At 44.1% G+C, this 27,089-nt stretch overlaps 1 protein-coding gene across 1 annotated transcript; it reads right to left on the minus strand.

The window, feature by feature from the left end:
- Nucleotides 1–553: 553 nt before the first annotated feature.
- Nucleotides 554–24,063, minus strand: TMEM45A (transmembrane protein 45A). Its single transcript, XM_042031669.1, has 6 exons — nucleotides 23,770–24,063; nucleotides 10,217–10,426; nucleotides 8,076–8,288; nucleotides 7,406–7,590; nucleotides 5,166–5,311; nucleotides 554–3,940 (listed from the first exon to the last, which is right to left on the minus strand). The coding sequence occupies exons 2-6, from the start codon at nucleotides 10,404–10,406 to the stop codon at nucleotides 3,847–3,849; spliced, it is 828 nt and encodes a 275-aa protein (XP_041887603.1). The 5' UTR covers nucleotides 10,407–10,426; nucleotides 23,770–24,063; the 3' UTR covers nucleotides 554–3,846.
- Between the last annotated feature and the right edge of the window lie 3,026 nt (nucleotides 24,064–27,089).

Consider the following 27,089-nt stretch of genomic DNA (forward strand, 5'->3'; position numbering starts at 1 on the left):
TTGTACCTAGAATAGATTTTAAGGACAAATTTTCCGGCAGTTTTCCAGCTGTCTTTCTCCCTTTTAACAGATGTGCTCTTTGTTGCTTAGTCCTTGGGAGTCAGGATCCCTTCTGCTACTGCACATGCTGAAGGGCTTTTTGGATAAAAAACTATTCTGTTTTCTTCCACCAACTTCTGTACCAGCAACTCCCACCCCAACTGCTGTAGTTTGGAGGAAGTGAAACATTCAGGGTGAGGGCATTAAGGTACCAGATCCACTGAAGAATTTTAGTGCCTAGGTTTTAAGGATGAGTGAACCTGGAGGATTCAGATTCCTTGCTGTCATATTTGCTCTTTGTTCATGCTATGTTTAGTTACAAGGGAAAAAAGTATTTATTTACAGAATATAGAACAAATATCACAGTTTCTAATGATGAGGTAGTACTGACCTTTCTTGAATTCAAGTGCAACTTGTTAAATGTCTGCATGTGTTAAGAGAGTAACCTGTTTATCCCACCCCATCCTGTCCCATAAATGGGTATATTTTTCCCCCTGAAAACATGACAGACATCTTACATGAATAAATCAATTTTATTTAAATAAAATTACAGGTGTATTTTTTCTAGTATAAACTATCATATAGTTTTTCAAAGGCACCAATATTTTAAAATAATTTAAATTTTCTTGAGAGCAGCTTCCTTTTTCTGAGTGGTGTTTGTAAACTTGTCAGACTTCCCTCCCCTCATTCAACTCAGTCAATACCTGTTGCTTGTGAAATGATGAAGGCTGTACCTTTTTCGTTGTAATAGATGCCCTACTCTTCCTGGACACCTCTTTTGAACACAGGAGAACAGGTCAGGTGTTCCATGTAGCAAAACCCCACTCTGAAACAGGGTGTTTCCTTCCTTTGTGGCACCACAAATTTCTCAGGCACAAACCCCCACTATGACACTCACTTTGCATGTACTGTAAGTATTGAAAATTAAAAGAATGTTTCTTTGAGACTTCAGGATCTGTTTTTCCTTGCATTTCTTCAAGTTTGATAATGCAATGCCACCTTTTCTGGTGTGAGGAGAGAGCTTCTTGCACAAAGCCTGCCCTACAGTTCTGTGTCCCAGTCTGCATCAGCCTCCAGTTTGGTCTCCTTTAGAGGCATCTTTGCAAAGCACGGTTGTACCAAAACCAGCAGACGTGTGTGACGGGCTTATTCATCCAGTTGTGTGAGCATTTACAGGAGATTCACAGCAGGGGCACAGAGGGAGCTGCAGGTGATAACTCTCAGCAGGCCAAATCCTGCTCAGGTTTTCTCCAAAGAAAACACCCAGCTCTGCAGCCACTGCTGGATGCAGGTAAGGACAGAGCCAGAGTCCCCAGGCAGAGGGCGGCACGGGAGGAACTGTGTTAGGCAGACACTCTCTGGCCAGTGAGTTCAAGTACTGTCACTTTTTGCTTCTGTAAAAGCAGGGAGTTTTTTTCAAAGGAGATTTTGCTAAGCACCTTCCACATGCACAGCTCACCCATGAGGTTCACTTCATCAGCTGATTTTGGCTTACTGTGACAGACATTTGTAGTAATCCCCAAGTTCTCTTTGATGCATAACCATCGTCCTCTCTGCCCAGCACTGCAGAAGCTTTGTAGCCCAACCATTCTAACAGGAAAAAGAGTCTGCCCTTTAAAAAAAATCCCCACAATTTCGAGATGACAGTGATGTGGTGCAATGAAGGTAAGACCGTAACAGGTATACATTTGGCAAATGTATCTCTGCTTCAATTAACAGGCAGGCTCCTCAGGGAAGCCATGGATCTTCCTTCTACAGAAAATCTGATTTTAATGGAACCACAGTAATTAAACTCAAGTCTTAGATTTGCAGAATGGAGGAAATACAATTATTTCAGAGTTTATAGTAAGACCACTGTAAAGCTGAGACACAGAGCTACAAATATACCATACCAATACCTCTCCTGCAAGAATGTCCCAGACAGGCTTTACTAAAGTTTGCCAAAATCTCCAAGACTTTTCAGAGAAAGGCATTGAAAAAGGGCCAACAATTGCTAAGAAAAGCAGTGATCTTAGGCTAGCAATGTGCAATTTCCTTTTTGCCATTTGTAAATGTAGAAATGTATGTGAGCCAACAACTCTTGCTTTCCAAAGAAGATTCATCTAGATAATCTGACAACTGGTTACAGGTGTTACTTCACAATACTTTATTTAAGCCAACTTCTCTGGAACATTTTGCCCAAATGTTCCAATCAATCATCTAAAATGTCTAAAATAATTTTTAAAATTAGCAACTGAAGTCTTCTAAGAAGACACACGAAAGCTCAGCCAGTTTATTGTGCTTTTCATCCTGTTTAGGTTATCCCTTTAGTTTAGAGATACAGCACCTTAATATCTGCATGGTATTAAATATATTTATCAAGAAAAGCAGTGAAGAAATTTGCACTGTTCCTGCCTGTAAGAAGCAAAGTAATTTCTGATTATATCCTTCAGAATAAACAACACCACTGATTTTGGAAAGGCACTGTCAAAACTGACAGACTAAAATTCAGCATCAACAGCATGTGCAGCTGAGAAAGGTGCTCCTTGAAATATGGGAGATAAAAGGTAGATCTTAAAAGAGAAACAAATGTTTATGTTGCATTAAAGGTAAAGTAGTTTTAGAAAAAGCCTTTAAGGGTTTTTTGGGTCTTGGGATCTCTTTGAGGTACAAACTATTTTATTAGCTAGTTTTTATAAGCAATCAGTTTGCTGCCATTAGTCATGAACACTGTGCTTTTCACTAGATCAGTTTGGATGGAGAAAATAAATGCAATTAAAAGCAGTATTATTTTTTAATTCCCTCGCTGATGTTGTTAGCTGGGTATGGAGCTACCATGAAGGCAACACCTGCCCTCCCACAGCTCACTGTGCAGCACTGTGCAGGCTGCCTGGTGACTGAAGGGGTAATACAGGGAAAGGGATGCAAAACCATCTCAATCCTGCCCACAGAGCAGAATTACCCATGCCTGACTCAGGTGGTGGGTCATGTGTCTGCTATGAATCCTGCAGAAAACCACCAAATTCCACCAAAGGTAAGGAAATCGCTTTGGGAAAGAAGATGGTTTTGCAGTTAGGTGCTGCCTGATTGGACACCCTCAGCCTTTCTGGAAAAGAAATTGTTCCAGGCACCAAGGGAAGGCAGAGTCAAAGGGTAGCAAAGACACAGGACTGTGTAGGCCTGAAAATGAACAACTGCACTGGTTTTTGATCAACATACACATCTTTGGTCCTCCTGCCAGCCTTGGTGGTACCTCTGAGGGGGTGAACTCTTCACACGCTTCAGTGAACCACTCAGTGGGTTCACAGTGAGAAGTTCCTTCTGTTTAACACAAAGCCACAAGCAGAGACACAAAGCTGTTACATAAGACAGCTGCAAGACTGTGGTTCCTTATCTTGTTCTACTGTTTTCTAGGTCTGCACAGTTATTTATCCACAGGTACTTGCGGGGCAACGAACACACGTATTTAGACACCCTAATTATGGAAACTTTATGTCCAGCAGCAGCTGAAAAACATTTTGCTTAGCTTTTAATAAGGCAAACATACAGATTTCATTGTGCCACCTCATCCACTCCAAGTCTGTCTAATACTAGCCTGATCTTCTGGGAAGTGGGTGATAAGCAAGGTACCAGTGCAACCACCATGAATCAAGATCAAGCTTACCCTCCACAAAAAAAGTATGACTGTGTAGATGTAGACATCAGAGGGGATTGATATTTGCAAAGCAAGTTGTAGCAAAGAATTAATAAGATGGCAAAGAAATATAGAAATGAGGTATCAATTAGCCTAATGGTTGGAGTGGGCAAACTGGTCAAGCCATACTCATACTAAATTTCTTCTTCTGACTCATGATCCCGTTCAGATGTTTTCAGTAAACCCATTTCCATGGACTGGGACTGTTTAACCTTCGAGCGAACTGCCCTGGAAACAACAACAAAAAAGGTTGTCAATAGTAGCTCAAAGGCTCATCTGACCTTTTTTGACATGCTAAAAACCTGTTTAACTCTTCTCATCAGTGAGTTAGGATGATTCATTCTATGATTCTATGGTTAGGAAGTACTGCCTTTAATGATACCACCTGACTGTAGAGCTTGTAAGCTCTTGTTCCTATGAACAAATCAGAGTGCTGTAAAAAACCTCAGTGTATCTTCCAGAAGGTTCAATGTTGTGCAGGCACAAGACCAATCGCTGTGTTCACTTGGGAAGGGACCATAAAGCTGTGAGAAAGAGAGGGTCTGGCCAAACTACCCTTGGAGGGGAACTCTGCCAGCGTGCCATGATCAGCCTCCTCTGAGGCCTCGTCTGATGCTGCAGCAGCCACTGGTCCCAGCATCAGAAGGGATGTGAGATTGCTGCCACCTTCTCAGGAGCTGCCATTCTTTACACAGCAAACCAGTTACCCAGCCTTGAGTGCTGGTGCCTTTCAAACTGAGATACAAAAAGAACTGGCACCTCAGTGCAAAACAAGACTGGAAGAACTAGGTATTTAACATGATTAAATAGGGCTATTAGGATGGTTGGGATCAAGCAAGGAGCGAGAAGCATGTTTAGGTCACTGCGGGCAAAGGCTTGGTAAGGTCCTGTGGGCAGAAGGTGATCACATTCTGTGATCTGATGGCAGAGGCATTTTTACAGCCAGATTAACACCACAGCTGGAATTTTGTTAGAATTAGCACTGGGCAGCGAGGAAAAGGGCTAACTTTAGACACTAGGGGATGAAAATGGCTAGTGAAAAAGAAATTTCTAGCAAGGAATTCTGTGTAATAGTCTTCAAAGTAAAGTCATGAAGCCTGCGCACTAAGCAACTTAAAATTAGCAGAGATGAGCAGTGGGAGACAAGATTCAGCAGGTAAAAAGAATCTCCTACTTCTGACTTTATATGCACTTACAAATGTGGAATTTGAGCTCATTTTATGTGAGAAGTATTATGCTATCAGAGCTGTATTTATGGATGTTTTCCCCCTTTCTACTGAAGCAATGTCATTTGCTTTTCATTGATTACTAATAACAATTTTTATTTTACCTTTCAAGACAATTAATTACTTCATAGAAACCTTTTCATTTGTCAGTGAAACTTTTCTAAAATAAAGCTCCTCCGAGACTAAATAGACAAGTCACCAAAGTTTTAGTGTTTCAAGTAACTTACCAGCTGACAATTGTGTAATTCACTGCAAGTATAAGAAAAGCAAAGGCGTAATGCCAGCAATAGCACATAGTCAGGAACATCATGTTAGTATGATCCGTCTGATTCCACTCTGGGCTCCCATTTGGAGGATAAAGCACAAAGCCAATCTGTAGTAAGATAAAAGATACTCAGTAGATGTCATTTGGTGTGCACCCTATGCCATATCATGTTTTATGCTACCCATCACAAGGCAGACATTTAATTCTCTTATGGTGTTGCTTATTTCTGTGTATATTATAAAAAGCTATTTTTGCAGTCACTGTCAGGTGTGATGGATCACTTTACTCAACTCTGTGCAGAAATACCTTTGAAGATGCAGAGCCAGTCCCAGAGACCCACTGCTCTTGCCCAGAGAATGTAGGCACCTGCCCAACAACCCAGCCCTGCAACAATCACAACTGTGCACTGTAAGGAGAGGGGCTGGTGCTCAGCCCTGTGTGCTCTGAACTAAAAGTGCCATTTGCACTGCCTTGCTTCTTCCCAGCAGCATCTGGGAATGCATCATGTGGCTGGGAGGATGAATAATCAATGAATAAATAAAGGGCAGCCATAAATCTATTGCTTCTGGGCCATCCAAGGGAAAGGTCAGAAATGGCACAAAAATGAAGCTTCCTCATCGAAGACTGTGAGTTCATGTGAAATACATAGCTGATTTATTTATTCAGAGCTGGGAAAGATCAAATTCATATTTGTGCATAAGATGGGAAAACCATTAATCCTGTGGCTACACAGAGTTTGCATGACAAGCACCAACCCTCTGTACTGCTTAATACTCTTCAAAGTCACCACTCAGCAGTTTAGCTGAGAATTTGGAAACTGGGAAGAGGAGAGGAAGAAGGAGGGGAGTGCATTTTGCATTTCCATGCAGAGAATTCAATGAATGAGGGTGTTGATGATGCAGAAAGAAAGTCCCTTTACCTTTTACAAATTTCCCCTGCTGCAGCCAGTGTGTGGTTTTCCGTCACACAGATGGTTGAAGTCTGATGCGGGTGTGAAAAAAGCCACACTTCAATTTCTTCTATTTTTAGTACTTCAATTTCTTACTTTGAAACAAAACCCACATTGTCTCTAGAGCTAAAGAAATAATCTGTTCTAAAATTAGACTAGGCAGAAAACAATGAATAAATGGTTGCATCTATTCCTCCTATGTAAAGTTTCTGAAATCACCAACAGAAAGTTTACAGACAAGAAAATAAAATAGCAAGTGCTGCAGCACCACATTCTTGAGTTCACTTATAGAAAAATACAGCCAATTCCAAGGTCTGTCTTCATGCCAGAGCAAGCATTTAAATATTTGATTTGGTGCTGAGTGTCCTGTTCTCCTAAGAAACAGCAAACGTTTTTATTCATCATGTCTGGCCAGCATAGAAAAAAGGGAAGCCAGTCTAGACATGCTGGAAAGAAAAATCACTGGAATGACCTCAATTCTCCACTATAAGATGAAACACACATCAGCACTAGTGCTCCTATTTCTGTTACAAACTCACAGCAACTCCTTAAATCTCTCTTTTGTTCTGACAGCAGAGAAAAGGCTATCAAATATCTCTTATTGGATAGACTCGCAAGTAATTGAAGGCATAGAAGCTACATTTTGGAGAGTCCTTTTGGGAGCCACATCCCTCAAATATCAAAGTTTTGGCTGCTCGGTTCCCAGAGCACTAGAAAAGCAGGAGGCTTTATATCACCCAGCCTCCTAATGAGAATCTGTAGCTTAAGTACCTCTTGAACCTGGTAATGCCAATGAGGCCTTTGCCTCACCCACCTGTCCAGTACTACACTGGGCATCAAAGAGCTCACTGCTCCAGCAGCTGGCAGTGGAGACTCTCTTTGTAAAGAACAACATATATTTCCATGCTCTAAAATCACTGCCATTTGGCTGGTGAATTTGGAACAGGATGTTACAGGGATCAGAGAGAATGGTCAATGACTGTAGTAATGGAGAGCTCAAGAAAAACACCTCAGCTTTTCTATTGATTCAAATAAAAGGCACTTGAAGTAAAATGGCTGCTGCTTCTTCTTCTGTAAAATGGATATGAGAGATACTTTTATCTCCTTAATGGAACATTGAGAGTGCATTGTTTTCTATAAGTCTTTTGAGGTCTGTGTTTAAAAGGTATTTATATCACCTGTGAAACATCTGCAAAGGGTTAAATGACCCATTTTGGTGAGGAAGAAGTTACAAGGGCAGAAAAGTGACCTACCTGCCAGAACCAGCTGCCTTGTAATATGCAGAGGCTTGTACGGAGCATCTCTAGCACAATACTGCCACGGAAGAAAACTTCCAGAAATATGCAGGCAGCAGCTCCAAAGATAGCAAATAGCAGTAACTGATGAACATGAACATCCAGCATGGTTCTCCCATGGAGATGGTAGCAGAAGAGAAAACCTGGAATAAATTGTGATCAGTTTAAGATTTTTTTCTTCCCTTGCAATTTCCCTGCATTTGCTTTTAGAAAACAGCAAAGCATTTCTGGCATTTCTCTTTATGCCAGTATCACCTTCACTCACGCTGGCTTTAGCTAACTAGTTGTGTACCATGGCAGTACCTAAATCAAACACATTCCCGAGCTACTTACCCAAAACAGGCTTTTGCTGCTATTTTCATAACATTTCTGTTGCTGTCTGAGGCAGTTAGGAAAGCACAGATTCACCTCTATCAGATTCACCTCTACAATGCATGCTCATGACCTGGGCTGCAGATAAAGCCTCAGCAGTGTAAGGAGGGCTAAGACTGATCTTTGTTTGATTCAGTTTCAGGGAGTGAAACAGCCAGCACCCATGGGGTCAGTTTCTAATCTGAGATTCCCAGACCAATGATCAATCCCCATCTGCAGGATTCATGTGCATTCCTGCAGGGAGAGCTGAACTGACCTTCAATAAAGACTGCTAAGGAAAGCATCATCCTGTCCATGGCCGCTGGCAGCGCATTGGTCCCATGCGCCACGATGTCCACCAGCCCTGAAATGCCATAGAAGAGGTACATGGTGGCATGTTGCCAGTTCATCAAGTGATCCCAGTGCTTCTTCTCATAGTTGTACAGCTTCAGATGAGGTCCATCAGGAACAAACTGCTCAGCCACCATTCCTGTGCATGAAACAAGAAGAAAAACCATTTGGTCTGGTACTTAAGGTATAAACTGATGCAAAGTTTTCACACAAACAATAGTGGCAGCAATATATCCCCATGCAGCATAATGCCAGTAAATTTGAGGTTTTAGCATCACATAATCTGGAGAGTGAAGAGCCAGAGGAAATCAGGCTTCAGCTCCACTCCTGGTGGAACTATCTGCATCTCGCAGTTTCCAGCAGTGAAAATGAAAACAGCTATTCTGTGCTGCTTTTTCTTCTTTTAAACAATTGCTATTGTAGTAGTCCTCTGACCAAATTCTTCAGCTGCCTTTCCCAATGGTTCTGACATGAGCATAGCACACACTAAAGTCTCCAAAAGAAAGATTTACCATTTTAGTGCCCTGCCAATGCAGGATGACAGAGTTCAGACTCATAATTCAAAGCGGGATTTTTCCTCTAGAGCCATAAAAGGAAACCCCTTCACCGTGCAGGGTTATTAAAAGTCCCATGGGAATGTACACCAAAGTAGTATTTGAATCACTGCTTCACTCTCTCCCTTACCTTGGCCCCTCAGTGTCTTGCTAACTAGCTGAGGTACACCAGCAAAGGAAAACTGCTTTAAAATGCTTTATATAATCACTGAAGTTTGGGGAGGGTTTAAAAGTTGTTATGCTTTTAAAACATTAAAGCTAATTATTTTGTTTATGGAGCATAGGCCAGCATCCTGCTGTATAAGTAGATGTGCTGTTGAACAAATGCAGTGTTGTTCCACCTTTATTTCCGGTTTTCCTAACATGGAAACAGCAGGTTTTACTTCCAATGCCTTTACTGCCTGTCTTAGCCAAACGTTTGTCCATACTTTTGATTGGAATTGGAATTTCTGTATGTTAAAGTAATAGCTTGTTGTTTCAAAGTGAAAATAAAACCAGTAGATTAATGTTTTAGCTGCCAAGCTACCTCTAGACTGGGGGATTTATAGGAAAGATGTCCACAGTCATGCCTCAAAATGAATGCTATTATTTAGATTTTTATCATTTTTTAAGGCATATAAAAATATATACTGTAGACACAACATCCCTTCAGTGCTGATATATCTTAACAGAGAGGAAGGAAAAGCAAGAAACAGACTGTCACAGCCTGGTCCTTGATTAGAAATGAGGCAGCTCTGAGCATCTAAATGAGAGCAGACAAATAGAATCTAAAAGTGTAAAAATGCTTAAAATTTAGATACTTTTCAACTTGAGCTGCAGGTGCTGAGCTCCCCAGATCCCCTGTTGTTGAGTTTACTTACCCTCTACAGGTAAATTGCTACCATACAGCCTGCTGGGATGTAAACAAGAACTAAACACTTCCAGTCAGCTCTCAAAACCATCCCTGTGAGTTTGTACCCAGGCCTGGACACAACAGAAGGACAAACAGCTCCCCCATGCCCCATCACAACAGTCCTGCAGCAGTAAGATCTGGAGTTTAGTCTTTCTTTGTGAATATTTTCACTTTTAACTGACATTAATCAAAAAATCACCTGCATCATTTACATATTTTATCAATAAATCAGTGGAGGCTTCCAACATCTGAGATGGTTGGGTTCAAAATAGAAAAGCAACACCTTCACAGTCTGGTGCTCCCAGTGTGCAAATGAGAGCCCCTTGCATAAACATCTTATCTCCCTCCCTGAACAGAGAACAGTACATGAACGCTGACATGTGGTCAGGAGTGGTCAAGTGGTCAAGAGTGGTCAGGAGATCTCACAGAAGCTCCAGAAGAGTGCTACGGATGGAAACCATGTTACAGCCACAGCTGTGTAATTAACAGCAGTAGCCCCACCACTTCTCAGTGGTTAAAGGGCAAAATAGCAAAACACAAGGAGACTCATTTTATCAGAGGATAAAATTTGAAGAATAAAGTGTTAGAAAGTACAGCCTGCCCTTAGTCCACCTCACTTACCAATGAGGGCAAAGATAGCTTTGACGATGCCTTCAACAAACTCCAGGCGCTGGAATCCTGCCCTGGAGCCAAGGTAGCAAGCGCTCTTGTTTTTTCGACAGGCGTACTTCAGTGGATACTTCACTGACCACCATAAACCAAAAAGAAGGAAAAAGCTTCCAGGGAGGGCATGCCCTTTGAAATTGCCCATGGTTTTCTGCTAGGCAATACCTGAAAGAGAAACAAACACAGACCAATTATGGGAATAGTGGGAGAATTTTGTGGGTTATAATTTTAAAGTATCTCCTTGCATAGATCAAACGGGTGCCACTGAGTACTAAAGTACTCACATTTAATTTAAAAATAAATTGTGCACTTGTCTCACCAGGCTGTTCAAAACACCCAGCCAGTCTCCCCAGTTTCATAACTTTGCAAAAGCATAATCAGACCCAAGTGCAGAGCAGCTGACCTGAAATGCAGAGCTGGCAGTCGGCAGGGTAAGAGAAGGAAAAGCCATAGCACACTACATCTTAGCTAGCAAACAGAGAACCTGAATAGCCACTATTTGGTGCTTTCACCTTTAGAGAAGGTTTTATATTCTCTTCCTCTACAAAGGGAAACCAAGACAACACCTGACTGAGGGAAAAATGAATTGCATACCCATCGGATGGGTAAATATGCACCAGTAAATTACATTTTGTGTTTCAATCCAGGTGTTTCATTATGATTTACAAATATCAAGTAATTCTCATTATTTGATGGGTGAATTATGCACCCACAACTAGATATATATTAACAAGTACATCAAGTGCACGGAGTGACAAGTTTATTAGTTGGTCAGGATTATAAAGTCATTTAAAAGCAGTGCCATTAATAATCCTAGTAATTCTGGTCATCATCCCAACATTTAGGATAGTTTACTTTGAGCCAGTGGCCTCTTCATTAAAATGACAGATCTAACATTAAATTGGCAATTTTTCTTTAAGATATTATAAACTGAGTTGTTGTGCCTCATGCCCCAAAGGCATACGAAGTCTCTGCACAGACAGCAATCAAGAATAACAACTTTAGAAGGATTGGCAGTCTGCACTTTCTGTTATTATTGCTGCCGACTTAAAAGTTCAATTGCCACACTGTACTGGAGCCATCTGGCTATGAATGGAGCATGGAAGCTCTAGTATATTTTTCTTTTTCACGAGTATTTCCTATGGTCAGCTCTGCATAAGGAGTATTAAGCTGTGGCTTCTGGGCCGTGGAGTACTTTCAGCTGGTTCACGTAAGGCTGTCTACTCACGTAGTGTGAGCCCTCTCCTGTTTCTGGAGGCTAAACTCTGCTGAAAGCTTTTTTTTTTTTTTTTTTTTAAGAAAAGAAACTTTTCCGCACGCACAGGTCCTGGAGTTCTCCTAAAACTGTTCCAACTGCATGAGGAGAGGTGACCTCTATAGCCACAAAGAAGAAGGAAAAAAAAATACGACTGTCCATGCTTAGCATGAGTCTGGCCTTTAAACAGGAGTTAAACAGGATGCTGAAGAGGGTCCTGCAGCCCTGCCTGACCCCTCCTATTCCAGAGCTGAGCTCTCCCACTCTAAGGGCTGCTGTGTGGGAGAGGTGAGCTTTAAAAGCTTTCCCTGGACAATACCCTGCTTAGCTAATTTCTAGGGAAGCACTGGGGAAGTACAAGAGCAGAGAAATGTGTTGCTGGTTGCCCAAGCAAGCCCATTACTGGATGTGTCCCTGCAGGTGTTGCCAGATCTGGCTGGGAAGGAGACTGTGCAGAGATGGGTGCACCAAGCTCGGGGAAGCAGCACCTGCCAGTCATGGGGCAGCCAAAGGGGGCATGAGGGATGTGTTTATGAACAAAACATAAAGGACCCCCTCTTGGGATTTCTGCTGTGTGGGGAAGGGCTCCTGCTGCTGAGGGTCCAAGGGCTGGGAGAGCCTTTCTCTGCCTCCTCTGCCTCCCCCATCACCCTTAAAGTTCCGCTGGGTTGATGCCTGTGTGTTTCATTTGCAGGTGGGGGAAGCGCTGTTCACCCTGCAGCAGCCCTCAGCACAGTGAGGCTCTCACTAGTGAGGTTTGGGGAGCTGAGCCCCATAGGTACGACCCAGCCCCTGCTATCTCACTGGCGAGGTTCTTCATTTTGGGACACCTAGAGTTCAAAGAGTCTGACCTGCCTGCACATCACTGCCAGTACTCACTGCACAGCTCTGCCTCAGTAAAGGGCAGACTAACAGCTTTAGAAAGCCCTCTGAACTTTGCTTTAACCTTTAAAATACTTCTTTTGTCTTTCAAACCTTAATTTCTGGGGTTTTTTTAACATGCTGGCCTGAAAGGCACTGCTCTCTTTTCAGACATGTTGGTTTTTTCCCTTCTTTGACTCAAAGGGAGAGGGGAGGAGTGGGGACTGGCCTTTCCTCACCATGTCTGCTCTCACTGAACAGCATTCATTGGAAAGACCTTATTCATTATTCATTATTATTCACCACAGGTATAAAGCAGTCCAAATGGAACAATTTACCCTCTATTGCACATCAAAGCAAAACAATGGATTACAAAGGTAAATTAAACCTATGAAAAACCTTCCTTTAGGAGAGTACAGCTGCAGTAGGAGTGAAATGAAGAACAGTGTTGACGTCATTTGTAGTGCACAGTATACAAAACTTCAAAAGTAATTCTCAATCTGTGAATTCACACCTGGGTTACCTAGACCTTTAAACACTGGAGGATCTTTCTGCACTAAATCTTAGCAAGTTATCAAGAATTTTTTTTTTTTGCCTATTGCCTATTTGCCTTTTGTTTATTGCCTATTGCCAAAAAACTATTTTTTTGCCTTTCAAAACAAGCAAAAAGAAGAAAAGACGGATACAGCAGCTAATGTTCCACATCCAATATAAACAAAATAGAACTAGAAAAATTGCTTTTTTGCTGGAAGAAATACAATCACATATTATTAACGTAAGGGAGTGTAAACTTCAGATTAAGTTCATCCAAAGGTGTTGGGGATTATTTGTAGGATTTCTCTAGAAAGAGACACATCAGATCTGCCAGCCAGCTGTTGTGGCAGACCTTTGGAATGCTGCATGTCAACACAGTTGCTTTCAGAAAGGAGTTATACAACTTATCCTTTAAAGTCTTAGTAAACTTGAAAACATCATGACAGGCCTTGCCTTAAACTGATTAAACTTCCCAATTCATGAGTTTTCTCTTTTCAGGCCAGAGATATCGTTTTGGTGAGTCTAGAAATCACCTGCCAACACCCACAGTTTTGATGTGATTGAGAAGTCTTGTCTGCAAATAAACTGGGGGATATTGCACAATTTGGGGACTTAGTATGAAACGGAGGATGTGGCGAAGCTAAGCAGAGACTCCTCAGTAGGAAAGTCACTGTGGGGTCAGAAGGCAGACCTGGGAGGTGGGGGGCAGGGGAAAGGAAAGGAGAACAGTACAGCAGGCTGCTGCCTTTCCATGTGGCACTTTGGCATCCCCCTGTGCAGACCAGGACAAAGTAACTCCTACCAGCTCTTCTGCACAGCTTGAGAGTCAGACACTTTTGGTACAGCAGGTGCTACTTATTGGATAAAGATGGCATCAGTGTGTTATGACAATACTTGATAAATAGGAGGGCTTATTTTTACAGAGCCTTATCAGTCTATATCTGCAACATCAGACTGATGATGCAGGATGTGCAAATCCAAGAGTCTCTTTTTTACCCTCAGTGATTTCAGGGTCAAGGGTGTTAGCAGAGCCACAGCCACATTCTCAGCAGCAAACCTTCCTTGCTGCCCACAGCCCTTCCTAGAGTTCATCATCTTAGATTGGATATCAGGAGAAATTCCTTCACTGAAAGAATTGTTAAGCCACTCTCCAGGGAAGTGGTGGGATCATCATCCCTGGAGGTATTTAAAAGACATGGAGATGTGACTCCTGGGATGTGGTTCAGTGGAGGACTTGGCAGTGCTGTGTTAACAGTTGGACTCGATGTTCTGAGAGGTTTTTTCCTACCTAAACAATTCTGTGATTCTATGGTCTGCCAGAGTTGTAGGCTGAGAAAATCCTGAGGTTGCCCCACAGCCGGGTGCCAAGAGGCCTGGCCCCAAAGCCATCCAGTCACACCAGATCCCACATGCACTCCTTTAGCTGGTGACCTGCTTCACAACTTCAGCCCTGTCCAAATCCTTCTCCTAACCCTGCCAGGCAAAGCCAATGGTGCTGATGCCTACAAAAGGCGCACACACAGCTGGCATCACCTGGCCACAGCCCTCCCCATGGATGACAGGATTGGCTTTCCATCAAATGTACATCCTTGACCATTGCGGATCAAATCGTCACTGTTACCCACTGTGTGCAGCCCCAGGATTCCTGCAGGATCACTCACTCCTCATGTCTCTGCCCTGAAGTCTCACCACCCAGAATCCTTCAACCACTCCCAGCAAGCAGCCACGGAGCCACAGCAGCCAGGGCACCAGCAAATTCTGAACTCTGGCAAAGCAAATTTTGGCGTCAAGCCAGGGGAAGGTCCCCCTCTGCCAGGCAGCACTGGCCACTCCGAGGAGCATGTCCAGGAACCGGACAAAGCACACGTTCCAGCCGAGGTTCAGGCTTTTCACAAGAAGTGCCCTTTGAAACGCTGCTCTCAGGAGAGTGTGGGGCACGCCAGGACAGGAGGCTGCTGCTGTCACAGTTGGACAGCCATGGGCTTCAATTGCCTCAATCACACTCCCCCAGGACCCCCATCCTGGCACCCCTGCTCAGGTGCCTCTGGTCACAGGAGAACTGGAGAAAAAGGTAATTAGGCGTAATTATGGCAATAAACTCAACTGTTGAGGTAGTTTACAAATTTTAAGTACCAGTCAACGTTTCTGCAGCTGATTGGAATGATGAACAAGAATAATCTACAGCTACCTGTGAATGTGAGATGCTTTTTTTTTTAATGTGAGAATTCCAAGCATAGTTTTTCTTGCAATGACCACAGAAAGCCCTGTATGATTAAGGTTTTTCCAGCAATTAGAAAGCTGCATGGTATTGCAAAAGTGTTTTACGTCCAAACTTTGCCAAACCAATATAGGCTGTTCACAGCTGCCAAAAAATTCCCCATGTAGCCCTAATGCTTTGTGTACCTGGGTTGTTCATCCCTCTGTGCAGACTGCATCTTGCTCCTTGGGGTCAGAAGGGAATATGGGATTCCACTGAAGAAGGAGGTTTCCAAGAGAGCACTCAAGAAAAGGTGTGCATTTTTGTGGCTTTTAAGAGCTGCCTTTTTAGCCTGAAAATTATCTCACACCATCAGAAGCATGAAAGGCAGGCAGGAAGTAAACTCAGATGGTTGGTTTAAAGATCTTCTGATGTTTTTGGGAAGGATGTTTCATAACATTTACCAGTTTGATTTCTGATCTCCACTTTTGTGGGGACTCAGGAAAGACTTGCAAGTGATATGGAGAAATATACCACGTGGTTACTCAGAAGGCTTCTCAACTGCTTCTGGAAGAGCTAGGTTAGTTTTCCTTTTATCCCTTTCAAAAGACTAGCAGGGGTTTAGGCAGCGCAACCTGTATGGGACAGGGACATGAGCAGCAGCTGACGCAGAGCCCGCCCTGCAGCAGGCAGCTTCTCTCCCCTGCACATTCTCCTGCCACAGCAGTATGCCCTGCAATTTCCTGTGTTTGTCAAACCCTGGGGGATGCTACAGAGGGCTGTCGAACAGAAATGTGGATTTCTTTTCCAGAAATGACACAAGTTATAAAGCCACAAACTCTCTCTGCTGCAATGCTTCCATTTCTGCTACACAGCAATATGACAGCAAAGGTTAAGACCAAAGATTAAACATTAGCAATTTTTTCTTCCATATGCTAGATTAGAAAACAGTGATGTGGAGTTTATAATATCTGATGGGAAATGTTTATTTTTCTGTAACAGCTGAGGGAATGCATTGTGATATCGGTTAGAATGATGCACCCAGATAAGAGGAGGAAATAACAATTGTAGGCATTTTCTAATCAGTGCACAAGCTGTGATCACACAGCTTTTACAAAAAATGGAAACCAGCAAAGCTGAAATGCATGTAAGACAAAGAAAATCACAGACAAGTTTAATTCAGTCCCAAAGTTTCCTACTTGCAGCTAAAGATCTATTCACGAGGCAAGTGCCTTTTGTCCTGCAGCCATTATGTTGTAAACACCACAGACAGCCAGGCTGATCTGAAAAACTCTCTGCTCCAAGCACTTTGTTCACTAAAGGCAGTCCTGATTTCATGTCATGACCGAAAGCATTTCAGCAATTACAGCTCCATGTTTCCAGATGAGATCACTGCTCTGGTGTTAAGGAAATATTCAGCTGGCACCTACAGCTGCTTTAGAATTAGACTGGGGCTAAGTACTGTGTGTGCTAGTGAAAGCAGGACACAAGACTACTTGAAATGCTAAAAAGTGACGGGACAGCCTTGGTATTTTTGGCTTAGGGGTGTGGGAGATAAAAATTTTCAGGTAAAGAAAAGAAAAGAAATGTCATAAATATGAGTCTCCAAAGTCTGTAGAAGAATTCAAGCCTTGAGAGAATCTTCAGAACTAGAAGACAGGGATGAAAGCCAAAAATCCCAGAGGTAAAGACCAGAAATCTATTATCTGCTGGCCCTAGAAAGGAGGGACTCCGGGACACAATCTCCCACAGTGCTGAATTTGGGCCCACAACTTATACCGCTCTATTTTTTTTCAGTGGCTTGCATCTGTGAGAGTCTTCCTTCCCAGATACTTGTCCTTGTCAGTCCTCTGAGTGCTCCTCGCTGTGTTTGTCATCTCTCATGACCCTCAGCTTTCTGGCTCTCTTTCCCTGTTCTCTGTGCATCTGCTGGCTCTGTCTGCTCCCATAGATGAGCAGGCTATCTCCAGGGGTTATCCAGGGACAACAAGTACTACATAATAATCTTACCATTGGCTCCTGATATCTGAGCAGCTGCTAGTCTGGGGATATGAAATTTTTGGTCTTCAGGACTGCCAAATTGGAGCCTTTTTCAGAGCACCACAAGTTCAAAAAACTTAAAACCACCAAAAATAAGCCTTGTAAGTGCATGGCACACGTAAGAGTCATTTTTTCCTATGAAAGATTCATAGTTCCTCTATTGGCCATAAACCCTGGTATTTCCTAGCACTGCCTGAAGTAAAGGGTAAAATAGCACAGGTATGTGAGTAAACTGTTGCAGGTGTAACAGTGCTACCTCCGGTGGGACCGTGTTTGGCTCCAGCCCCCACAGCCACTTCCATGCCCTCAGTGGGGTGCCTCCTGAGGGGTGACCCTCCATCTGTCCCCCATGCAGAGCAGCAGTTTCCTTCCCCACAGAGGGTCACAGCAGACTGCTGCCCTCCAGCTGAGGTGCTGCTGCTGCAGGCTCCCCCCAGCCTGGCAGACTGGAGCAGGTTTTTGTTTGCGTGTGGCAGAGGCAGAGTGCTGTCGGAGAGAAGGCGTAAGGAAGGATATGCTGTGACATCCCACTGCTGTGCTCTGGGAGCTCTTCACTAACATCTGAGACCATCTCCCCTTTCCAGTCCACCCAGAGCTGGGCTTAGCTGGAGCTCTTACTGCATCCCGATTTTAACCTGTTGTGCTGGCTAGTGAAATTCCTGTATGCGCTCACTCTCCTTTTAAAGTCAATTCCTTTCATCCCAGAATCATAAAAACATGAAATCACAGAATGTTTAGTGCTGGAAGGGACCTCTGCAGGTCATCTAGTCCAATCCCCCTGTTAAAGCAGGTTTATCTACAGCAGATTGCACAGGATTGCATCCAGACTGTTCTTGAATATCTCCAGTGAGGGAGACTCCACAGACTCTCTGGGCAGCCTGTTCAGTGCACGGTCACCTGCACAGTAAAGAAGTTCTTCCTCATGTTCAGGTGGAACTTCCTGTGTTTCAGTTTGTGCTCATTGTTCCTTGTCCTGCCACCAGGCACCACTGGAAAGTTTCTGGCACCATCCTCTTGACACCAGCCCTTAAGATACCTGTATGCATTGATGAGGTCCCCTCTCAGTTGTCTCTTCTCCAGGCTAAACAGGCCCAGCTCCCTCAGCTGTTCCACACAAGAGAGATGCTGCAGTCTCCTAATCTTTCTTGTAGCCCTCTGCTGGATCCTCTTCAGTAATTCTTGGTCTTCCTTGAACTCGAGAGCCCAGAATTGGACACAGCACCCCAGATGGAGCCTCACCAGGGGAGAGTGGTGGAGGAGGATTAGTTGTGATCTTTAAAACAGTCAGTCACTTCAATGAATAACCTCTGCAGGACCCTAGCTATTCCTGAAGTTCCATGGTCCAGCAGAGGTCACACTGCCACTAGCAAGATTGCTCCATGGATATGCCACAAAAAACAGTTCTGTAGGGTGCAATTTCTGGCTCCTCTTTGTCTTTCCAGTTGTGTTCACTTGCATGTTCTCTGCTTCCTAGGGGAGAAAAAGCTTCCTAGGCTAGGAAAATGTCAAGAGTGCAAAAGTTTGATGTATCAGCTGATGATTTAGAGATCAGAGCCCTGCTCTGGAGAGGAAACGAAATAAAATACGGTTTGGTTTCTGTTGGCATCCTTTTTATAGACCTCTTCCTACAGCATCTTGACAATACAGTTGGAGTTTCAGTGGAATGATGTCATAAAACAACAGAGCCTACAGGACCACTAGACTATGGAAAATATTCGTAAAAAATATTTGTAATAAATACTAATGACCACTTGGGCTGTGAAAGATCCTGCATTTGGCACTTACAAAGCTCTTTACAGATTCTTAGAAGTTACTGCGATTGTTATCTATGTCTCCAAACACTTCTTGAAGACAAGAAAACACAAACCAAAAAAAAGGGGGAGTCTACTGAGAAGACCTAATGTTTGAGTGGTCTTAAACGGATATTTTCCACCAGCAAGGAGGCCATATCTGAAAGAGAGCTCTGTGTTTTGAGGAGGACAGGTCACAGAATCACAGAACCAATTAGCTTGGAAAGCACCTCTCAGATCATTGAGTCCAGCCTTTGGTCACCACCCAGTCAGCTACACCACGACATTGAGTGCCACGTCCAGCCAGTCCTTAAACACCTCCTGGGAGAGTGACTTCGCCACCTCCCTGGGCAGTCCAATCCAATGTCTAATCACCCTTTGTGTGAAGAAATTCTTCCTAATGTCCAACCGAAACCTCTCCAGGCAGAGTTTACTGTCGCTGCTCGCTTGGGAGAAGAGGCTGACCCTCACCTGGCTGCAACCTCCTTTCAGGTAGTTGTAGAAGAGGTGTGTGAAGGCATGAAGGTGTGAAGCACAGGGCTTGCTGACCTCAATATGACTTACAATTCTTTGGTTGCAAAGGTTGCTCCCTTACTATAACTACTGGTGACTGTACAGAAAAGGCATTAGAATTTTTCTTCATTATGTACAGTACTGGATATTGGGGTGACTGAAGCCCTTGAATGAGAAAGTGGATTACAAAGAAGACCCTGTTTTAAAGAATCACCAAACACTAACAAAATATGGTAATCTGAAGTGTCATCTGTGCTGAGAGCATTAGTAAGCTTTCACCTTAAGAACAGTCTCAAGTTGACAAAAATGGGAAGGGAGCTTCTATCAACAAATGCTAGGTCATTATTAAGTCATCGATGGTTTTCATAGGAAGGACTCATTTTTCTTACTGAAAAATTACAAATACACTCAGTTTGCTAATGTGGTGCTCATAACAGCTCAAACTTGGGCCGAAAGCAGATGAGACTTGTCAGACCTGAGCTTCTCCTGTCCCCTGCAAGGGAGAAGGCTGGAAACACAGGCACATGTGTCCAGAATATTGGCTTCTGCTGTGACACTGTGCTGCATTTTGCTGTCTCATCCCAGCGAGACCCAGCCACTTGTTCTTGAATCTCTGCTTTCTGAAGTTATTCCATTAAGTGATTCGTAACTGAGAGGGACCAATCTGGTTTTTATTTATGCCTCAACGTATGTTATTCCTGTAAGAGCTGTACATGTGCTAGCAGCCCTGTCCCGGGGAGGCTTTGCCTGGCAGCCAACCAGGGCAGAGAAAACCTCCACAACCGGGCTGTAAGTGAGCCCCTGCACTGGCCGGTGAGGGAAATGCCCGGATGCCCAGGAAATCAGGCTGGGAGAGAAGCCTTAGCACATAAAAGCAGCTAACTGCAGTACAACGGAAGCCATTTGCTTTTGGGGTTTTTTGGAGAGAGTGAGGGCTCAACTGTAGGGCCAGCTCGGGCTCCCCCCTTTCGTTTTTTTCTTCCCTGTGGTCCTGTTTCCCTGCCCATGCCTGCATCGCCCTGCTTCGCCGTATCCGTGAGCCAGCTCGTTGCCACGAGGACCTCGTGGCCGCGACGGCCGCCATCCGCGCCCAGCCACGACCGCCGCCGCCGTGCTCCCCGCATTGCCCGTGGCAATGAGCCCGGACCACCAGCCCGCAGCACCCACCTTGCAGCCACCGCACCCCGACCCCGAGAGACCGCAGCTGCTCCAGGAGCAGCCCTGCCGATGGAAGGGACACCCTGCGGCAGGCGGATCCCTGCCGATGGAAGGGGCACCCTGCGGCAGGCGGATCCCTGCCGATGGAAGGGACACCCTGCGGCAGGCGGATCCCTGCCGATGGAAGGGACACGCTGCCTGCGGCTGTTTGGAAATCGCGCCCAGCCCGCCACGGGAGCTACGCAGGCGCACGGCGGCTCACGGCACACACGCTCTGTCTGCTGAGCTGACGCCGACAAAGCGCTCAGAATTCCTGTGGTAACGCTGTCCCTGTCTTCTATTTCTTTCTGTTTATCTCTCTTTTCCCTCCCTACTCTCTTTTCTATCCCACTTCGGTAGGAACATTTACCCTTTCCTATCAATAGACGGTTCTCAGAGACAATATTGCCGTGTTTGCGCTTTATTTTCGTCCGAGGAATCTATCAAAAAGAATCCTCCCCGACTGCCTCTTTTATAGTGGAACAGGACAATAACCTTATGATAGAATTATAGAATAGTGTGGGTTGGAAGGAACCTTCCCACCTCTCTGGGCAACCTGTGCCAGTGTCTCACCATCCTCCTCACAAAAAATACCTTTCTTACATCTAATCTGAACAGGCCCTCTTTTAGTTTAAAACCATTACCCCTTGTCCTATCAACAAGTCGTTCTAAAACATCTGTCCCCATCTTCAGCCACCCCATCTGTCTGTGCAGTACAGTTAGGTAGTGTGAGCCCTCACTGCAAACAAAGTGATTCAAAATAAATGTTTTAATCTTGAGGATTTGGAGACTGTAACCAATTATATGAGTGCTTGGGGCTTACAGCATCGTGGGGTGACAAGAAAAAAAATACATAAAAAGCTTTCTTATCAGTAATTTCCACAAAGCTGCGCAACAGAGCAGGTGGGGTTTGCATCTAGAGCTTTGCCTTGGCTAACTCGCCTTTGTACCTTGAAGTTTTCTCTTTCTTTGTCTGTCGATCTCAGGGTGCCTGATAATACTCCAAGGGGGGCCAAATGCACTGCCTCTACCAGCTATAGCTTAGGGGAAACACTATCAACAGCAGAAAGCTGTGTGGATCAAAAACAAAAAGAGAAACACTAATGAATAAGTGGGAGTGTTGGCAAGGCAGTGTGTAACATTGATGCTAGCTGGGAGAAATGGCTGGCTGACCTAGCCCAGCTAGAAAAAACAAAATGCTTGAGAGAAGCAGGTGTAGTTCCATTTTACAGGACCACCTCATACTCATTAAATTGGAATCAACTGGTGCTAATACAACATTGGCAGAAACTGAGGAGTCCTCTATGATACAAAGCTACAGCAGCAGCAGCTTCAGTTCCTGCAACCCCTCCAACAACACAATTGACAGAGGGAGCAGACCCAATAGGGGGCTGTATCCTCTTCCAAAACCACTGGCCTTACAGATGCTGCACAATTAGTCTTAGAAATATCTCAAGTGCTAGGTCATGTGGAACAAGAGTTTTAGGAGTGTTGCTCAGATAGCATTAAAGTGTTATAGCAGACCCTGATTTAGGCATAAATTGACTAAAAGAGACTTAAGTCTCCATTTTACCTTCTGGAGCAAAAAGCAGTGCCAGGACCCAAGATTTGGCTCATGTTTCACGATGGGGCAGGACTGCCCCAGTAGAGAGACACTCCATTAAAAACAAGGGTATTTCAAAACCAATGTCAAATTAATTGTAATTCCTGGGTTTAGGAGCTTGTCTTGCTCGTAGCTTGGAAGAGACTGTCAAAATTACTGCTACTGCCAACTGCAAGTGAACATGAGGGTGTTTGGTCACAAGTAAGGAAAAGAGGTAGGAGCCAGTTGACAAGAGTTTCAATACTGAGGAGTCTTGGTTCATGTACCTCTTTAGACTGGAAACAAGGAGCCCATTTTTGTGCTGCTGCACTGGCCATCTGCAGTACTGACTCAAATGATTTTTCCAGGCAGATTTGTGTGCAAGAAGAGAGTAAACAGCAGTTTGCCTAAACACAGGCATAATTATTCCAGCCACTCCTCAAGGTTCATTTGAGTTTTCTTCTCCAGCAGTTATTTCTACCCACAGTCTCCACAACCAAGAGAAATGTTTGGTTTGCCCAGCTCCATTTGTAAAGAAAAAAATACAGAAAAAGCCACATAAGCAACCCTGAAAAGCAGCAAAAGACATCTGAGCAAACTTCTGAAAGGTAACTCCAGAGTCAATGATGAATTTGAATCTAATATGGATATTGAAAACATTTCTTTTAAAAAGTACTTACTGTGACTTAGAGTACAACTTACGCCGTAATTTAAAGAGTTCCACAGAAACAGCAATGTAAGGTGACGCAAAGAGAGTTATACATAGTGGAGAAATCACAAGTCCAAAGTATGCAAATGCATGGTAATCATCAAACACTTGGTTTAAAAATGAAAAAGCAGAAATACTTTGGTCTTAAGTACTTCAGTTCCCAAACTGTTCAGAAAGCCCTTTATCAAAAAGATAATAATTTTTTGATACCGTGTCAAGTATTAAGTGTTATTAGGAGAGTAGAATATGATTTATTGCTGGAAAATTGAAACAAAATGGAACATATGCAGGGATGGAACGTGTTTTTCTGAGGGTTATTCTGTTTTGAAATAAAATAAGGAGGCCAAGATTTTAGGGTTTCTCTCATATAGTAAGAAGTCATGGCTACATTTAAATTCTTTTAATTTTGCCTGGAAATTCAAGTTTGGATGTATATCTCCATTTGACACATCCAAGAGGGAGGGAGAGGAAAAAGATCACTTAATAAACTTAGAACTAAGCCGAACACTTATTCAGCCCCTTTGTTCAGCGATCCAGAACCTCGGCTGCAAAACCTCTTGCACATGGGGTAAAACGCTCCGGATGCCTGCAGGGGCCACGCTCGCATTGGAACACCAGCAACCTTCGCGAAAGCGAGTGCTCATTTAAAAGTCCCGTCCCCACTTTTACCTCAGAAGTGCCCCCCGTGGATCGAGTCAAGGCAAACATGGAGTAGTTGTCCTTTCACCCGGCAATATCCGACATCCCCCCGCCCTGCCCCGCCGCGCCCGTCCTGCCTTCACCCCGGCCCTTCCCGCAGCCGGGGCTCTGGGGCGCCGGGCTGCCCTTACCTGTGCCGCGCCCTCCCTCGCAGTCTCTTCTCCTCCTTCCTTTCCCCTCCTCCGGGGGTCTCGCTGCCGGCCCGGGCAGCACCGGGGGCCGGACCCTCCAGCTGCGGCCGCCGGGGGATGCGCCGCGGCCGCTCCAGATGTTTGCGGCGCGGCCGCCCAGATGTTCCCCTGGCGGCCCCGCGGGGGGCGGGCGTTCTCCACCCCGCCTGGCCGGGAAGGACCCAGAGCAGAGCCAGAGGAAAGGGGCTTGGGGAAAGCGAGGCTTCCGCGGGATCCGACGCTGCCCGCCCCCTCTCCTGCCCTGCTTTCCAGGAAAGGCGAACGAGAGCGCGCAGGGCTGGCGCGGGGCTGGCGGCCGGGGCAGCGGCTCCCAGTAGCCCAGGCAGGCGAGGAAAAGTAGAAAAAGTAGAGAAACTTTCAAACATACAAACCTCTCTTTGATGGCTGCATATAACAGAGGCCTTTTTTTATTTACACACACACACGGACAGCCGCGGTTTTCTCCACGAATATGAGCACTCGTGGCTGTCATTCCTGTAATTTAGCAGGAATGTATGGCACAGCCCTGAATCCAAAAGAAGAATGTCTAAAAATAAAATTTAAAGAACGAAACCACGGTTTTGTTTGCAGATGTCATCCTGTAGTAAGCAGTGTAAGTGACATTACAGAGTCATTGACAGTGTAATGAAGGGCATCTTATGCTGCACCACCTCTGTTACAAGAGCCAGCAGAGAACACCAACGAAAGCCTCAAATATTTCATTGTGGAAAAATCCTCCTTTGAGGTATTTGCCAGGAAGTTGCAATAATCTGGTTTTGAAGCTCTGTTTAAACGACACCAGAAGACTCCCTTGACCCTTTCCACTCCTGTCAGCATCAAGGTCTTGTGTTGCCAGAGTCCCCTGTGGCTGCAGGAATAACCAAGCCGAGGTGCAACTCTCCCTACCAGTTACTTGGACTGAACTCTGAGCCACCCCCCTCAAGTCCCCTAATTTAAGATTTCTGCTTTTCACAATCCAAAAGCTTTTTTGTTGAGATTTGTGGATGAAATTAACTCCACGTAAAGATTAAAAGTTTTTCACTCTCCCTTATCTTCTTCCATCCATGCCTGCTCTTTAGCATAAAGTGACACTTTCACTCTCAGATAAACAGTACTCCAGCAAATACCCCTCAGCATCTGGCAAGCAGATGCCTTTGCAGGTTGGATGATGTAATGAGTAAAGAGAAAAGGGCAATAATATTTCCCAGAACGACCACCACTCTCAGAAATCCAGCCTCTGTGAAAGCTGTTTCCCTTTCCAGGTCTGAGGGACTTCTTTTGCATTTTTTTTTCAGACAGCAGAATGCATCTCACATCACTGCATTAATCCCTACCTAATGGATATCCTTCTTTTGCAGAAGAGTTTTCAGTTAGACTGAGCTAAATCAGCCAATAATACTGATAATTGTAATTACCTCATCTATTTACCACCGGTTTGATGCTTGTCTTGGCAGTGGAGCAACAATCACTTCCTGGGATTCCTCATTTCCATCCACAATTAAGATGACTTAAAGGTCATTCTAAGTGATAACCAATGTTGCCAGTGTAAAAAACTCTGATTAGCTTCCCCGGAACGCTGCAGGGATTCTGCAGTTCTGCCGGTCAGTGCACATCAAAGTAACCACAGAGAAGTGCGTGCATAGAATATTTTACAAAACTGATAGGGACCATGGAAATAACAAAGCATCTTCTGCATTTTTTTACCTAAGGTCAACAAAAGGCCAACAGTGCTGCCACATTCAGTCAAGTTCAGACCTTCCTTCATTTTCATCTTACTCTTTTGCCTTATTCCAAAGTTAGTCAGGAAATTAATTCACTACTCCTCTTGCAAACTTAGGATACATGCTTGGCACACAGGCAGGAAATCAAGCTCTTCCCTTGCTGGAGGAATAGAGCGTCCAAACAGAACATTTGTTTGGTTGCTGATATTGAGCATTAAACTGAAGCAAGGAACTAAAATACTAATTCATGGCAAAGCTTAAATGCTGTAAGATGAATTTGCAAGTAGTGCTTGAACCACTTTCCACAGGACTTAATGAAAAATCACATGGTCAATTGTCTGTGGCTCCAAGACTCACAAGCCTATTTCATCACATTTAATGTGGTGTCTAGTGTTTTTACTTCATCAGAGTTATCACAGATACCAGGCACTAACATCAACCATGAAGTCACACACCTATGCCTTGATCCAAATAATTCATGAACACATTAAAGACAAATTAGAGCTCTAGATGTTTTAGGATTATTGTAACATCTGCATTTTGGTCCAAAAGGCAAGAGAGCACCTGGGAGCAGGCGAGCTGGTTTCAGCCTAGGCACCTGGGGGAACAGTACTTTACATGTCCATGACTTGTTTCTGGGTGAAAACTGAAGTAAAATGTTGATCTACTCCCCTGGACACTTGGAGTCCAAGTGTTGCTGTTTGTAGGTATCTTTGTAGCACCACATCTAATTTATAGCTGAGGGAGGGAAGGCCCTCGCACTCTACGTGAAGAGCAGGTTCAGGACCATGTGATGAAGGGGAATAGCCACGAGAGTCTGGGACCTGATGAGATGCATCCCAGGGTCCTGAGGCAACTAGCTGATGTTGCCAAGCCACTCTCCATCATATTTGAAAAGTCATGGTGGTCAGGCAAAAACCCCAGTGACTGGAAAAAACAGAAACATTGCTCCCATTTTTAAAAAGGGGAGAAAGGAAGATATGAGGAATTCTTTACTCAGAATTCTTGACTGTGAGGGTGCTGAGGCACTGGCACAGGTTGCCCAGAGAAGCTGTGGATGCCCCAACACTGAAGGTGTTCAAGGCCAGGCTGGATGGGGCCCTGAGCAACCTGGTCTAGGGAAAGGTGTCCCTGCCCATGGCAAGGGAGTTGGAACTTGATGAATTTTAAGCTTCCTTCCAACCTAAACCATTTTATGATTTTATGAAATGTATCATAGAAGTGTGGCTGACACTGATAAAGTAATAGCTCTCTGGACAGAGTGCCCAGAAAGTTAAACAAATAATTCTGGCTTTGCAAAGTTCGTGCAACAATTGAATAAAGAGCAAATACATGCATTGGCTATGACTTAAGGAAAAACAAACATTGACGTTCTGGTTTTAATACAACTTGTAACACCAAAATAAATAAAAAGTGAATTTGAATACAAAGACCCACCTTATGAAAATCCATTTTTTTGGAGTGCTATTAGGGATATTTGCTCTTGGATGGATTTTGAAGGTACAAGTTCAAATCCATAAAATTTAAAAATGCTTCTAGGCCTAATCCTATCATCTGGGG

The sequence above is a fragment of the Corvus kubaryi genome, unplaced genomic scaffold, assembly GCF_017639235.1.
Source record: "Corvus kubaryi isolate FWS band 111438036 unplaced genomic scaffold, C.kubaryi_AGA036_p1.0 37341, whole genome shotgun sequence".
In the NCBI taxonomy this organism is placed as follows: domain Eukaryota; kingdom Metazoa; phylum Chordata; class Aves; order Passeriformes; family Corvidae; genus Corvus; species Corvus kubaryi.

What these genes read in the sequence shown, in the direction of transcription:
- TMEM45A (XM_042031669.1), bottom strand. Translation starts at nt 10,406, where the DNA reads ATGGGCAATTTCAAAGGGCATGCCCTCCCTGGAAGCTTTTTCCTTCTT. An exon ending in CTTAGCAGTCTTTATTGAAG is followed by an intron (nt 7,591 to 8,075) that starts GTCAGTTCAGCT and finishes AATTTATTCCAG; the next exon opens with GTTTTCTCTTCTGCTACCAT. An exon ending in AAGGCAGCTGGTTCTGGCAG is followed by an intron (nt 5,312 to 7,405) that starts GTAGGTCACTTT and finishes ATCTTACTACAG; the next exon opens with ATTGGCTTTGTGCTTTATCC.